Source organism: Pelecanus crispus, chromosome 12 (genome assembly GCF_030463565.1).
Source record: "Pelecanus crispus isolate bPelCri1 chromosome 12, bPelCri1.pri, whole genome shotgun sequence".
In the NCBI taxonomy this organism is placed as follows: domain Eukaryota; kingdom Metazoa; phylum Chordata; class Aves; order Pelecaniformes; family Pelecanidae; genus Pelecanus; species Pelecanus crispus.
Window position 1 is genome coordinate 22,315,363 of NC_134654.1, and position 16,124 is coordinate 22,331,486.

General features: G+C 43.4%; 1 protein-coding gene across 1 annotated transcript in view; it reads left to right on the forward strand.

The window, feature by feature from the left end:
• ABCC3 (ATP binding cassette subfamily C member 3) overlaps window positions 1–15,686 on the forward strand; it is a 54,657-nt gene extending 38,971 nt beyond the window's left edge. The window contains exons 20-32 of the mRNA XM_075720156.1: window positions 1,256–1,439; window positions 5,407–5,512; window positions 6,205–6,358; window positions 7,741–7,948; window positions 8,514–8,824; window positions 9,549–9,748; window positions 9,853–9,979; window positions 10,774–10,875; window positions 11,900–12,046; window positions 12,970–13,128; window positions 13,505–13,671; window positions 14,699–14,893; window positions 15,578–15,686. Of these exons, the coding sequence (XP_075576271.1) occupies window positions 1,256–1,439; window positions 5,407–5,512; window positions 6,205–6,358; window positions 7,741–7,948; window positions 8,514–8,824; window positions 9,549–9,748; window positions 9,853–9,979; window positions 10,774–10,875; window positions 11,900–12,046; window positions 12,970–13,128; window positions 13,505–13,671; window positions 14,699–14,893; window positions 15,578–15,686 (2,169 nt within the window). The remainder of the gene's footprint in view (window positions 1–1,255; window positions 1,440–5,406; window positions 5,513–6,204; window positions 6,359–7,740; window positions 7,949–8,513; window positions 8,825–9,548; window positions 9,749–9,852; window positions 9,980–10,773; window positions 10,876–11,899; window positions 12,047–12,969; window positions 13,129–13,504; window positions 13,672–14,698; window positions 14,894–15,577) is intronic.
• The last annotated feature ends 438 nt before the right edge of the window (window positions 15,687–16,124 follow it).

A 16,124-nucleotide genomic window follows, 5' to 3' on the forward strand; every position in this document is an offset into this window, starting at 1 on the left:
TCACCACTGAGGCTTGAGTGCTGAATCATTCCTGAATTTCTGTGTTTAACTGGCAATGTGGACACCTTTTCCCCACAGCACAAGACTCTGCAGCGAGCTGCTATTTAGGCATGCCCAGAGTGATGTGATCTAGTCAGAACATGTAGAGGCAGAAACCTGGTCTGTCTTTTCAAATCCTTACTATGAGATCTCCAAAAGCAAGACTGTTGTGGTTTAACCCCAGCTGGCAACTAAGCACCACACAACCATTTGCTCGCTCTGCCCCGAGTTGGGATGGGGGAGAGAATCAGAAGGGCAAACATAAGAAAACTCGTGGGTTGAGAAAAGAACAGTTTAATAATTGAAATAAAATAAAAATAATGATGATAATAATAATAACAATAATAATAATAAATTGTAGTGAAAGGAAAACAACAACAAAAAAAGGAACAAAATCCAGGAAAAACAAATGATGCAACTGACTGACACCCATCCCATCCCCAAGCAGCAGTCACTGCCTCCCCAGCCAACTCCCCCAGTTTACATACTGAGCATGATGCCATATGGTATGGAATAGCCCTTTGGCCAGTTTGGCTCAGCTGTCCTGGCTGTGCCCCCTCCCAGCTTCTTGTGCACCTGGCAGAGCATGGGAAGCTGAAAAGTCCTTGACTCAGTGTAAACACTACTTAGCAACAACTAAAACATCAGTGTGTTATCAACATTATTCTCATACTAAATCCAAAACACAACACTATGCCAGGTACTAGGAAGAAAATTAACTCTATCCCAGCTGAAACTGGGACAAAGACATTTGCAGAAACTTGTAAAGGTTGTCAGTTTAGTATTGCTTGTTGTTACTCGGAGGTAGTGCAGTGAAGAAGTTGTAACAGCTTACTGATTTTACAGAGGTATTTGGTAGCATGCAAACAAATTGCAATTTCTTCTTCCCCTTCTACTCCTGTTATGACCTTCTCAGACTATCTCAGAGCTCAAAAGGGAAGGGCTGCAAAGAAAATCAGCATAAGGGAAGGGGGGGAATGATAATTCAGTTGGTTTACTTCCTTCTGTGGTTCTATCAGCATGCAGTAGGAAGCATAGTAAGCTCATGTACGTATTTCCAAGCTAACAAGGACAGTGTATTTCCCCTGCCATTTTACTTTGACATGATAATTCACTCCCTGTACCAAAAATGTGGTAGTATTTGGCTTGCTGAGTAGTGTTAGTCCCCACAGTGACAACTGAGAGATGTGGGGTTTTTCTCTTTTTCCCTATCTAGACCCGAATTCTGGTGACCCATGGCATCAGCTTCCTGCCTCAGGTAGACCATATAGTTGTCCTGGTAGATGGCAAAATCTCTGAAATGGGATCTTACCAAGACCTTCTGAAACAAAACAAGGCCTTTGCAGAATTCCTGCGAAATTATGCACTTGATGAAGACATCGAAGAGGACGAACCAACAAGTACAGTATTGCTTTTTCTTAAAATGTGTCTTTTTCTGTCAACCAGATTACAGATATTTTCTCTGTATAAAGTGTCCCCTGCTTCTTCATGACAACCTGGCATTTGCCTTTCTGCACTACCATGAAAATTATTGTCTTTGGCCAGGTATGTATTATTGATAAATAGAATCATAGAATCATTTAGGTTGGAAAAGACCTTTAAGATCATCCAGTCCAACCATTAACCTAACATTACCAAGTCCACACTAAACCAATTAAGGGTAGACTAGACTAAACCATGTCCCAAAGTGCCACGTCTACCCGTTTTTTGAACGCTTCCAGGGATGGTGACTCCACCACCTCTCTGGGCAGCCTGTTCCAATGCTTGACTACCCTTTCCGTGAAGAAATTTTTCCTAATATCCAATCTAAACCTCCCCTGGTGCAGCTTGAGCCCATTTCCTCTTGTCGTATCACTAACTACTTGGGAGAAGAGACCAGCACCCACCTCACTACAACCTCCTTTCAGGTAGTTGTAGAGAGCGATAAGGTCTCCCCTCAACCTCCTCTTCTCCAGACTAAACCACCCCAGTTCCTTCCCTCAGCTGCTCCTCATAAGGCCTGTGCTCCAAACCCTTCACCAGCTTCGTTGCCCTTCTCTGAACATGCTCCAGCACCTCAATGTCTTTCTTGTATTGAGGGGCCCAAAACTGGACACAGTATTCCAGGTGCAGGCTCACCAGTGCTGAGTACAGTGGGACAATCACCTCCCTGCTCCTGCTGGCCACACCATTCCTGATACAAGCCAGGATGCTGTTGGCCTTCTTGGCCACCTGGGCACACTGCTGGCTCATGTTCAGCTGGCTGTCAACCAGCACCCCCAGGTCCTTTTCCACCAGGCAGCTTTCCAGCCAGTCTTTCCCAAGCCTGTAGCATTGCGTGGGGTTGTTGTGACCAAAGTGCAGGACCCAGCACTTGGCCTTGTTGAGCCTCATACAGTTGGCCTCAGCCCATTGGTCCAGCCTGTCCAGGTCCCTCTGAAGGGCCATCCTACCCTCGAGCAGATCAACACTCCCACCCAGTTTGGTGTAATCTGCGAACTTACTGAGGGTGCACTCAATCCCCTCATCCAGATCATTGATAAAGATATTAAACAAGACGGGCCCCAAAACGGAGCCCTGGGGAACACTGCTCATGACCGGCCACCAACTGGACTTAACTCCATTCGCCACTACTCTCTGGGCTCAGCCACCCAACCAGTTTTTTACCCAGTGAAGAGTACACCCATCCAAGCCATGAGCTTCCAGCTTCCCAAGGAGAATGCTGTGGAAGACTGTGTCAAAGGCTTTGCTAAAGTCCAGGTATATGACATCCACAGCCTTTCCTTCATCCACCAGGCGGGTCACCAGGTCATAGAAGGAGATCAGGTTGGTCAAGCAGGACCTGCCTTTCATGAACCCATGCTGGCTGGGCCTGATCCCCCGGTTGATCTGCACTTGCCTGTTGAGTTCACTCAAGATGAACCGCTCCATAATCTTTCCCGGCACTGAGGTCAGGCTGACAGGCCTGTAGTTCCCCGGGTCCTCCTTCCAGCCCTTCTTGTAGAGGGCGTCACATTGGCAAGCCTCCAGTCATCAGGGACCTCCCCTGTTAACCAGGATGGCTGATAGATGATGGAAAGTGGCTTGGAAAGCTCCTCTGCCAGCTCCCTCAATACTCTCAGGTGGATCCCATCCAGCCCCATAGACTTGTGAGCATCCAGGTGGCATAGCAGGTCATTAACTGCTTCCTCCTGGACTATGTGGGCTCCATTCTGCTCCCCATCCCTGTCTTCCAGCTCAGGGGGCTGAGTACCCTGGGGATGACTGGTCTGGCTATTAAACACAGAGGCAAAGAAGGCATTAAGCACATCAGCCTTTTCCTTGTTCTCGGTGACAATGTCCCCCCCCACATCCAGCAAAGGATGGAGATTCTCCTTGGCTCTCCTTTTATTGTTGATGTACTTACAAAAACATTATTATCTTTTACAACAGTGGCCAGATTGAGTTGTAGCTGGGCTTTTGCTTTTCTAATTTCCTCCCTGCATGACCTAACAAGATCCCTGTACTCTTCCTGAGTTGCCCACCCCTTCTTCCAATGGCGGTAGACTCTCCTTTTTTCCCAGAGTTCCCGCAAAAGCTCCCTATTCAGCCAGGCCAGTCGTCTTCCCTGCCGGTTGGTCTTATGGCACACGAGGACAGCCCGCTCCTGTGCCCTTAAGACTTCGTTCTTGAAGAAGGCCCAGCCTTCCTGGACCCCTTTGCCTTTCAGGACTGCCTCCCAAGGGACTTTCCCCACCAGCATCCTGAACAGGCCAAAGTCTGCCCTCCGGAAGTCCATGGTAACAGTTTTCCTGCCCCTCCTCTTTACATCGCCAAGAATCGAGAACTCTATCATATCATGGTTGCTAAGCCCAAGATGGCCTCAGACCACGACATCTCCCACAGGCCCTTCTCTGTTTGTAAACAGCAGGTCAAGTGAGGCACCTCCCCTGGTAGGCTTGCTTACCAGCTGCGTCAGAAAGTTACCCTCCACGCACTCCAGGAACTTCCTAGACTGTTGCCTCTCTGCTGTGTTGTATTTCCAGCAGATGTCCAGCAAGTTGAAGTCCCCCACAAGAACAAGGGCTAGCGATTGCGAGACTTCAGCCAGCCGCTCGTAGAACACTTCATCTATCTCTACATCCTGGTTGGGTGGTCTATAGCAGACTCCCAACAGGACATCCGCCTTGTTGGCCTTCCCCCTCATCCTTACCCATAAGCACTCGATCTTGTCATCACCACTGTCAAGCTCTATACAGTCAAAACACTCCCTAAGATACAGAGCCACCCCACCACCTCTCCTTCCCTTCCTATCCCTTCTGAAGAGCTTATAGCCATCCAGTGCAGCACTCCAGTCATGAGTCTTGTCCCACCATGTTTCTGTGATGGCAACTATGTCATAGCCATCCTGCTGCACAAGGGCTTCCAGCTCCTCCTGTTTGTTGCCCATGCTGCGTGCATTGGTGTAGATGCACTTGAGATGGGCTATCGATTTCGCCCCCAACATTGCCACGCTGCCCCTGGGCTCCTCACCAGCGAGCCTGTTTATATCTCCTTCCCCCTTTGAACCTAGTTTAAAGCCCTCTCGATGAGTCCCGCCAACTCATGGGTGAGAATCCTTTTCCCCTTTGGAGACAGCTGATCTCCAAATGTTTTAACAAATTTATTTCAAATCATGTGGTTTGTCCTAGAAAAAAACAATTCTTGTGTTAGAAATTATTTTAAAGTTGGGAATTTATTTTACAATTAGCAAGGTCAAGCTCAGCAGGAAAACGGAGTGGCCAAGAACAAATTGGGCTTGCTATCAAAGGGGCTACCCAGAGTCTGGTATTTTTTCTCTGTTTATATGTTGTTGTTTTTTTCATATAGCAAAGGTCAAATGACATGTTAATCTTGGGTTACTTTTCAGCTTGGTTTGATTCTGATACAATGATACAAGATTAAAGTATTTCGGTAAATGTTTCCTCTGCGTGATAATGTTCCCACGCTCTTTGATTGCAACACTGCTTCTCTCCAGGCAGGCAGAGAGGAACATGCACGACATCTTCTAGCAACAACAGAGGCTTGCAGTAGTTCCTGACATGACTCCCCCATCCCAAGATCATGCCTAGAGCATGCCCTATAAGTGAATTTAGCTAGAACCAACTATAACACCAGTGCTTCACATTTCTGATGCACTAAAGGAACGTGATGTAAATGCATCTGGCAGCCAACCTGCCTCTCCAGATCTTTGCAATTTAGCTAGGAGAAGTGATGTAAGGGATGTAAGCAAAACTATGGGGGAGTTTATGCACTATGATTTTCCTGCTGTTGTATTGTTTTTTCATGACTCTCACTTTGTATAGCCACCGTTTTCTGTGCTTTCTGCTTTATGCAGCAGAAAATCTGAGGTGTGATCTTGTCTTGCAGTGCTGGAGGAGGAGGAAGTCCTTCTAGCTGAAGACACCCTCAGCATCCACACTGATCTAGCAGATAACGAACCAGTGACGAACGAGGTCCGCAAGCACTTTCTTAGGTAAACATGAGGTTCATGTGTTTATAGTCTGTGTCTGGGGTGAAACACATCTGAAAGATGTTAGTCACATACTGCTTCTCAGTCTGGGCTTTAGTTTCCTCTTATAAATAAATTGGTTTAGTGTCCTTTTGAAAATAAATGTGAAAGAACATGCAAAGAAGATCAAACATCTATTCCTGCAATCCTGTTTTTAATCTGAACTGAACCAATTTCTTAAGGCAACTGTCTGGTTCTCAGGTAACACCACTGTGTATGTTTACCACCACAACACTAAACTGCAACCAGTTGCATGGTGAATAAACCCTTTGCATTGCGCCTTTCCGTTGGGAATCTTGGAAATCTTTAAAAGTTTTCATAACCATACCCATAGATGCTGTCCAGCTACTGTTAATGTGGAAACAGAGAAGCTCACGGGTTGGCTTTGAAATGTCCATCTTGTGATGAAGCCTCTAAAGGCCGTTAACAAAGAGCCTAGGCCCTGCCACAGCCTTTGTTAGGAACTATATTTCTGGCATCACTGAACATCACTGAACATTCAGAGGAGTGGTACAAGCGCCCATAGCTGTGAGTGAGGCTGGCATGGGAACTCAGCAGAAGAGCTGGGAATAAGTCCAATCTGCTGCATCCCAGTCTTGCCTTAGCACTGCCACAATATGGCCTTTTTCTCCTAATGACTCTTTTGTTTTGACTAGGCAACTTAGTGTAATATCTTCTGAGGGAGGAGAATGTCCCAACAAAATGTCAACGAAACGAAGAGTCTGTGAAAAGAAGCCAGCAGAGCCCCCTCTGCCAAGAAAAAATCCTAACGAGAAACTTATTCAGGCTGAAACCACTGAAACGGGAACGGTATGGTTTGATTCCCCCCTCCCTTTTTCTACATTGTTTTTTTCTGTTTGAAAAAATAATTTTTAGTTTTACATTTGATCCAGTTCTGTTAAATGTGTTGTATAAATTATGACTGCAGGTTTTGGGCATTAATCTGGTGGCCACTGATCATTCAAATGTGGGATTTTGGCAGAGCTTTCTGCACCTGGCAAGGGCTATGTGCTTAGGGAAAGAAGAAAAAAAAAATACCACGTAGCACTGCGCTCCATCATCCCCGTCTTTGCATTGCAGAGCTTTCAGCACTGTTGGTCTTTAAACTGTTTGGCTGCTGTTGAGTCCAGCTGCAGCACTGGCTATTTGATGAACCACAGCAGTGGGTTATACAAGCCAGTGCCAGCTGGCTGCCATGTGCCAGCAGATCTGTTCTGTCTAAGTGATACCCACCACCCCATCTTTGAGAACATTTTATGCTTATAGGTACAAAAGGGGCTGTACTGTCCCCGAGCAGGGCCAGGGAGTGAAATGGGAACAGGGAAAAAGAGAGGAGAGGAAAAAAAGAGAAGATGGGAATACAAAAGTCAAAGAAAGGGACAGAAAGGAGCAGTGGATGGAATAGGAGCAGGGAGGTTTTGTTAAAGCAAGCCCCTTCCCTCCAGTTCAGAAGGCTCAGTGTGTCCTGTTTAGTCTGATGTACATACATGGTCCATGGCACCGATGTGTAATGAACTGTTTCTGTGGATTATTTTAGCTTTCAAAGTCCCTAATCAACAACACCTGTTCTTTTAATTATTCCTTCTTAGGCTTTTTTAGAGACTGAGTTTTGTCCTGAGTGTCTTTTTTACTTCTCTGCCTTTTTGCACTACGTTAGAGATAGCATCTTTTTGCCACAAGCATCATCTGTTTATGTTCCTGTTGGGGTGCACTAGCATTTGGTACCTCATTTAAGCTGCTGTAAAGACACCTGAATGGAGGCATATTCAGCACTTTTCCTTAAATAGGCCATTTAAAGTAGTCCTGAGCTCAACATGCCTGCCAAGTTGCTTCTTTTGCCTGAAAAACTTGGCTCCTGTTCTTGTTACCCATCCTTTGCTGCTATTTGATCAGCCTCTTTTCCTTTTTTTTTTTTTCCCCCTCTGGCATAGTCTTAAAAACTAAAACCCCACAAAACTAATAAAATACAGTTCCTCAAAATGGAGGAAAAGAGTATTTCAGAGAAGTTTCTGACTTGTTTTGAAAGTCATTGCCCTGATGTGGAGCTCAGGCAGATGAAACATTCTCTGTAGTATGTTAGAGTTTGGGCAGTTTTGAACTTAGCAGTTCCTCTGACAAACCTTTTCTCTTCTTCTGTCTAAACTCCTGATTGTATAAGTTGTACAAACCAGCTTTGGTGTGTGATTTTGCAGGTAAAGCTAACGGTGTTCTGGCAATACGTGAAGGCTGTCAGCCCTGTCATTTCTTCAGTGATATGTTTCCTATATTGCTGTCAAAATGCTGCTGCCATTGGGGCCAATGTGTGGCTCAGTGACTGGACCAACGAGCCGGTGATAAACGGGACTCAGCACAACACAAGCATGCGAATTGGAGTCTATGCTGCCTTGGGCCTCTTGCAAGGTGAGACCAGATAAAATCATGATGTCTCAATGCTTAGTAAAGAGGGCTTAAGTGGGAAAGCCAGGGCACCAGTTGCTGGTGGCCCAAAATTGTCGCCCAAATTCTATCCTAAGCAAAGGAAGTAATGTAACCTGGAGCTACAAAGTCTGAGCTCAGCCCAACACTTTAATTTTGTTGTGAAGCCCTTGGAGTTAACAGATGACATGGAAGCTTGAGAGAGGTAAGTTGGAGAGAAAACATGAAAACTTAGGTGCAGAAGAGACTGAAGGGTTGACGTGAAGTTGTAGCATTAGAACTTCATGGAGGTTTGCGGAAGGCAGCGAGAAGATAGTTGTGCATCTGTCTTACGTGGACAGTGTGGTGAAATCCTACAGGACATGCTCCTGTGCCTTAGGCAGCAGTGACTGCAATGCCGTAGTGCTAATGTGCATGGTAAGAGAAGGGTGGACAGGGAATATAGTAAAGGAAAAAAAGCTTCTAGCACAACAGAAACTGCTGAGAGCCAAAGATCTGCAAATCGGGAACATCATGTTCACTGGTTACATGTCTCCTCCTCACCTGTTAGGCCTCATAGTACTCATCTGCTCCTTTACTCTGGCCATGGGAGGCATTAATGCAGCCCGGACGCTCCATGCGGCGCTGCTGGAGAACAAACTTCACACCCCGCAGTCCTTCTATGACACCACCCCAACCGGCCGAATCATCAACCGCTTTTCAAAGGACATCTATGTGATCGACGAAGTAATCCCACCAACCATCTTGATGTTCCTCGGAACATTCTTCACCTCTTTATCAACAATGATTGTAATTATAGCGAGTACTCCGCTCTTCGCTGTGGTTATAGTTCCGCTTGCAATTCTGTACTTCTTTGTTCAGGTAACTGGAAAAATATCTGACTATCATTACAATGACTCTTATGCCATTGTTCCTGTTTCTTTTTAGGAAAAACATGAGTCTGGGGAAAAATTGAAATATCTGAAGTAACTAGATGCTTATGTAAACAAAACATTTACTTCTCTCAGAAAAAGGAATGTCCTGTGAGATGTGGTCATGAAATAAATAGGCATAACCTCTTTTTACTTTTAAGTAATAACAGATAAGCCTACTGCTAGAGATAGAGCTGCAGTGCGCTTCAATATATTGGTGTATATATTTGACATATTGACAAGTTTTTAAGGCATTGAGGAGTTAAAATGTTGAAAATAGAAAGCATCAATTTTATTGACTTGTGAGCCAAAATGAAGCTTATCTTACAGATAAGTAGAAACCTGATAATTGGAGGTGCAAATTCATGTTTTATTTTCTTGGAAAATGAGGATCCTACAAATGGATTCATTTTGTTAGGCTATATTAACTAAATTTAAAGGGACACAGATAAATTCAACTTACAGTCTATAGAAATTGCAGTTACCCAGTACTCTGTTGCGGAATGAACCAAAGAAAACTTTTCTGAAATTCTTCTTAATTATAGAGAGTATTTTGGAGGGTTGAAGTGCATCAGTAGTAATCTTCTTTAAATCCTTAACCTAAAAAATTCTTCACTGTTAATTAAAAGAGAAGGTATTTCATGTACCCTTCAATTTTCTCCAAAAAATGGCAGCGATTCTACGTAGCTACCTCCCGCCAGCTGAAGCGTCTTGAGTCTGTGAGCAGATCTCCCATCTACTCGCACTTCTCAGAAACAGTATCAGGGGCCAGTGTCATCAGAGCCTATAGAAGAGTGAAGTCCTTCATAGACATCAGTGATCTGAAGATGGATGAAAATCAGAAGAGTTACTATCCTGGCATAGTATCGAACAGGTAAAAAGGCATATAACTTCTTGTTTCTGCTTAAATAATCCTGTGTTGGCATATCTGGTCCAAGCAACCATTTACCACTCTGCTTACATTTGCCTTTTTACCAGGTGGTTGGGCGTTCGAGTTGAATTTGTGGGGAACTGTATTGTCCTTTTTGCTGCCCTTTTTGCTGTGATTGGTAAAAACAGCCTGAATGCTGGCTTGGTAGGACTTTCAGTATCTTATGCATTACAGGTATGTATTATAGCTTTCTGTTCATTGATGGATTTGCATTTTTGTAGATGGTATGGATATATTAGCAATAATTTAAGCATTTGTTAAAGCTGAAGTTAATAAGGAAATACTAAAAATGAGTTGTGGGACATCTGGAAACAGTAGCGATTTACACTGAATGCTGACAGACCATCAGCAAGCTTACGTGCAGTAGGACTTCAGGGCACTTTGGGAGCATCGAAGTTGTACTGCACCCCAGTATCCCCAGCAGCTGCATGCAGGAAGCTCAGGAAGTGTCAGGTGCACCCACCAAGAACAGGTCATTTGAGCAGCATGCTGAACGTGTCCTGCATCATGCCTGCTATGTAGCACATCGGTGTGTCCAGGTAATCACAGGCACATCAGTAGGATTCATAAATAGGCATGATAAACTGTACTTGCCCAAGGTGTGGACAGTTTAGCAGATTTAATGGTCTCACGCTTGCCAGAAGCTTTTTAGATACCATGAGTGTGCAGGATTGCTGTTAGCAATTTTCCAGTGAGACCCATGACTAGGGGAATGACTTCCAACCAACTTTTTTGAGGGCCATTTGTTAAATCACCGTGGGAGACATATGCTTCTTCATGTGACCACCTGATTATTTGCAGACTTCTTGTCCCAGAAACTCTGTTAATGTCAGTGCAACGGTAATTACTCCGTTTGTAATATTAATGTGAATCCATGTCTTAATAGTAGTGTCTAGTTTTGGTTTTTTTGTTATCATTATATCTGCTGTTCCTCTGTGGGTGATGTTTTGTTCCTTGTCTTCTCCAAGGTGACCTTGTCTCTGAATTGGATGGTCCGAATGACTTCTGAACTTGAAACTAACATTGTGGCTGTTGAAAGAATAAAAGAGTATTCAGAAACTGAAACAGAGGTCAGCTACAAAGCGTCAAGCATGCTCACCAGCAAGCATGGCGAAATTTTAATGCACGCATTTACACGGTCTTTCTTTAGACTCTTGAGAGACAGTTCCTACTCTGAGAGTGTTATCATTTAACCTGAACAAATGTCACGCTCTGAACGGTAATTTATGCTATCACAGCTTCAAATTGATACTGCCGTCATGCAGCCTGTGCTTAGCATCTCATTTTCTGCTACTGTGAGTGGCTATAGCACAACAGAGATGAGTTTCACCATCAGAATATTGTTCCCATTGGGTCTGAAGTGTTTGATACATAGTCCTACCTGCATGGATGATGCTGTGATCCTGCTAGTGAACACAGCTGCAGTACAATTATCAGCCTATGCACATGTTTCCAATAGTATTTCTATTTAATCAGCTTAACCAGTCCTCATCTCCCGTGAGAGAAGAATATCTCTAGGAACACTGTACTGCCTAACCCAGGAAAATCATCCAATCATCTACCTTTGTTGCCAAAAACTTTTAAAGGTGGCAGGTGGAGCTGTGCTGGGAAATCTGCTGCTCTGTGGACACACTGGGTTTTGTTAGCCCTGTGTACGTGATGGGAGACAAAGAATTAGGAAATGGAGGATCTGAGGAGAGCTGCAGTGTACGGTTCTGGAGATCAAGTATTTAATGTGGAAGCTAAAAGGAAGCTAGACAAGGTGCATGATACATGTTATAAGCCAGAGCTTGAGCTGGCATGAAACAGGGAGTGTTCTATTACAGCTAATGGAAAAAATGTAAATTTATATCCACTGAGGATTTGGCCCTATATACTCAGGCTTTTTTTTTTGTGTAAACTTCACAACAAAGACCAAAATGGGTGCACACTTAGGAACCCATGGTTTTCCCCCATTATTATAAATTTATTTGATAATGGAGATTTGATTTATTAAATATATTTCTAGTAATCCACAAATGTTAATGTTTGTATCTGAGTTTGAATTTTTTTTTTAAACCTATTTAAGGCATTTCTGACTTCTGTTTTCCTTAGGCTCCCTGGATCATTGAGGGCAAGAGTCCCCCAGAAAACTGGCCATCCAAGGGAGAGCTGGAGTTTGTGAATTATTCAGTGAGGTACAGGAAGGGCCTGGATCTAGTGCTGAAGGGTCTAAACCTCAAAGTGCATGGTGGAGAAAAGGTGAGTTTACCAGCTGTATGTCTTTGCTAGAACTTTGCTCTGCGCCTCCAGTGACAACTATGGAGTAGAGGACAGGGTCTACAAGCACGCTTGCTCCACTGGTGGAGACCTTTGGCATTGCAGGAGCTAGCAGTGACAACCATGCTGTTGGTGTGCCAGCATCCTCCACGCTGGAAGCAGTAGAACGACTTGCATGGGATTTTCTGGACTTTCCAAGTTAGGCTGGCAGCAGGCTACCGTACACCATGTAGGAGGAATCAGTGCAAGTGACAAAAATTCAGTGACAAGAATGCTTTTCTAAGGCAGTGCAGATGGGAGAAGGAATTCCAGCTTTTTGTGCTCTCTGGAATTTTTGGCATGGAAGGAAATTACATTCTTTGCTTCCTTAATCAGGAAATTGTCTTTGTTCTGGGAGATTTGTTTCTTCATGCTTCAATAGAAGGTTCTGGGTTTTGCATGCTGGTGACAGAACAATTGGCTTGGGAAGGTCCTCCACTTAACAGGCTGTTATTAAAAGAGAAGAGAATTATCTTTATACTAAGCAGACAGGATGACACACCTTCTGGAATGGAGATACGCATGCTTACCATAAAGTCTGAATTCTCCTCTGGAAGGCTTTTCTTGTCCTCAAATGACTGGACTCCTAGCATGGGTACTTCAGCTAATCACCCAAAGTTACGTAGGATGGCTCTAGGTCTATGTACATATTTGTATGCAATATCATTGAAATTACAGGAATGGCAATATATGCATTACAATCTATGACATGGGTTTCTAGGGAAGGATGGTTACATTCTTTCTGAGATTCAGATCTTGTGTCAAACCTCTTAGAGGAATCTTGGAAGTTTGTTTGGGGTTTTTTTCTTGGGTTTTGTTGTGGTTTTAACTATATGCTTTGTTGTTAAACCTGCAATTTGTTGTAGATTGGAATTGTTGGCAGAACTGGAGCAGGAAAGTCCTCCATGACGCTCTGTCTCTTTAGGATCTTGGAAGCCGTAAAAGGGGAAATTAAAATTGATGGTGTGAAAATTTCAGAGATTGGTCTCCATGACCTTCGATCAAGGTTAACAATTATTCCTCAGGTACTGTTTCTGTGTGTCACAATAAAGGAAGGATCTCTAACAGCTTCGCAAACCATAAATAATAGTTTATCCACAGAGGAAAATGCTTTGTTACACTCAGAAAATTCTTTCAGAAAAACAAACTGTTTATACTTTAAGTGGTCGTGTCCTGCCACCTTATAAGGTGATGCTGGGTGATAAAACAGGATTTAGGATAAACCATCTTCACAGTTGGAACTTGAGTTTTAAGTGTGTATAACGTAATGTATTTTCAGAGTGGATGGGATTGGGAGGTGGCCTACCTGCAATGCAATGGAGACTTCAAAGCAGTAACTCATAATATCTGTACTTAAAACAGTTAAAGCACTTGTCTAATGGAAGTTGGTTTTATATCCAGGATCCTGTTCTCTTTTCTGGAACATTGAGAATGAACCTGGATCCATTTAATAAGTATACAGATGAAGAAATATGGAAAGCCCTTGAACTGTCTCATTTGAAGAGGTTTGTCAGCAGTCAGCCGTCCATGTTGGACTATGAATGCTCAGAAGGTGGAGAAAATCTTAGGTAAGGAATGCTTGGACTAGAGACAGACACTGAGCTTTTGTTCAGCTCTAAGTCAGTAACACTTGAGCACAGGTTTACACTGTCGTCTTTTGGGTCTGAAATGATTTAGCTAGCCACCTAATCCTGTTTCAAGAAAACCACTAAGGCTCAAACATTTGCCTACTGTTCTGTGTCTGCCATGAATGATCTGATTCTTCTTTGCTGCTGGGAAGGATTTCTCCCAAACCAAAATCCTGTCTTATCAGTAAAGAAAGAAGCCTCAGGATGACAGGGTGTTAAGAATAGGCAGTCCCTTAAACATGGTTTGGTAGGAAGGGAAATGCCATGATAACATATATAACTGCTGTGCTGAGTTAAGAGTCCTCTGCCTAAACTGACACTTTAGCAATCTTTATTTTCCATTATTATTTGGAAGACCCATGAAGATAAAATGCCATGCTTCGATGTGCTGCGTTGGCTTCTGAGGCTGTGGTGTAACCAGATTATGCATGTGATGAATGTTCAGCTCCTTCCTCATCCCCCAGAGACAGAGGCTGTGTCTGGGATGCTGTTGTGGCAGGGGAGGAGGTGTGGGCTGCCCAGATTTTTTTTTTTTTTTTTAATGGTAGAAAGGACTTACAGCCTCAGATCTTTTTTCTTTTTTCTAGTTTTTTTTTTTTTTAAGAAGTTTGCATATGCTCAGTGTTGCTGCAACTGTGTGTGTTTCTGAAAACTCTGGCAGAAACATTGTAATCATTAGTTCCCCTGGCTTTTGGCACAGTAATAGAAAGGGGGCATTTGGTGGCTCTGTCAGTACTGCGTCAGGCAGTAAGCGAACACATATGCTAAAACTAGCTGAGTAATGCTGCAATGTGTATTTATTAGCTCTGGGGCGGACAGGCTGGGCTGTTTGGTAAGTACTCTTTTTTTTCGTGTGTGTGTGGTAACTTTACCTGATGAGTTATCTGCTCTAGCACAAGTGATTCTGAGCAGTGGAGAGCTAAGGGCAGCGGGGCCTCGTTTCTGAAAGCCCTGTCTCTGCTTGCAGTGTTGGCCAAAGGCAACTCGTCTGTCTGGCAAGAGCGCTGCTTCGCAAGACAAGAATCTTGATCCTAGACGAAGCGACAGCAGCTATCGATCTTGAGACGGATGATCTTATCCAGATGACAATTAGGACCCAGTTTGAAGACTGCACAGTGCTGACAATAGCGCACAGGCTGAACACAATTATGGATTACACAAGGTAAAAATCTCTTAATGGTGCGCGGTGGAGGGGCTCACCGGTTTACTGGGTATGTGAAGCAGCACTTAAAAGGGTCTGGTTTGTCTCTAGATAGTCACACTGATGCTCTTGTCAGGTAGTATGTAAGCAATGATGTTTAAGCCATATAATCCTAGAATATCCAGACTCAACTTTGCCTCTGTTGGCGTAAGAAACAGGCTCTATATTCACTAAGCAGAGCTGCATAAGAGATACTACCCAGTTGCATTCATGGCTCTGTCTGCAAGCTTATAGATCCTTTTTAAACTAGCAGCTGCTGCAACTTTTTCACTAACATCATGTCATATTAATTACTTTAAAATATATTACTACACTTCATAAGCTTTTATCTCCTTGGCTTTCTGGTACTGTATTTTCAATTCCAGAACTACCAGTATGACGTGTGTGTGTGTGTGTGTGTCCCCGTGTCCCTGCTTATTACCCCTGGGAGATAGTGACTGTCCTGTACCTTTTTAAATCAAACAGCAGCTCAGGGAGAATGTTTATCATCTGTTGTGTTTCAACGTGTGAAAATAATTGAGCAAAACAATGGCAAGGCAAAGATTAGAGCAGTTTGCTTTGTGATAAAAAAGGATATCACATTTCTTGCGAGGAATTCTCTGACATATCTTTCCCCCCACCACCACCACCTTTTGTTTTGCACAGGGTTCTTGTTCTAGACAACGGAACCATAGCTGAATTCGATACACCTGCAAGCCTTATAGCATCAAAGGGTATTTTCTACAGTATGGCCAAAGACGCTGGACTAGCATGAAAAGACAACCCCTTGGGTTTTTGGTTTGGGGTTTTTTTTTTAATATCACTGACTTGCCACAAAAGTGACTTGTGAATGTACTGTGATTTACAAAACAGTTTTTGTAGTAGACTAAGCTTGTGATACGTGAACAAAGTACTTTACAATTATAAGGACCAGAAAGTGAATTTTTTATTTTTAAATATTTTCTATATACATAAAGTATTTTACTATATGCTTTTTTCCCCAAAGAATGCCAAACATTCTGCCAAGAAAATGTATGTATCACAGGGCAATATGTACTGTATTCAGGTTTATAATTAGTAAATTATATTAATAGTACAAAATACACCTGGTTTGTGTGTTTTCTGCATAAGGACTCATTGGTTTTGAAGTGGAAAGACAGGCCCAGTTAAGCAGTGACTCAGCTGAAAAACAGTAAAATTACATGTAATCTCT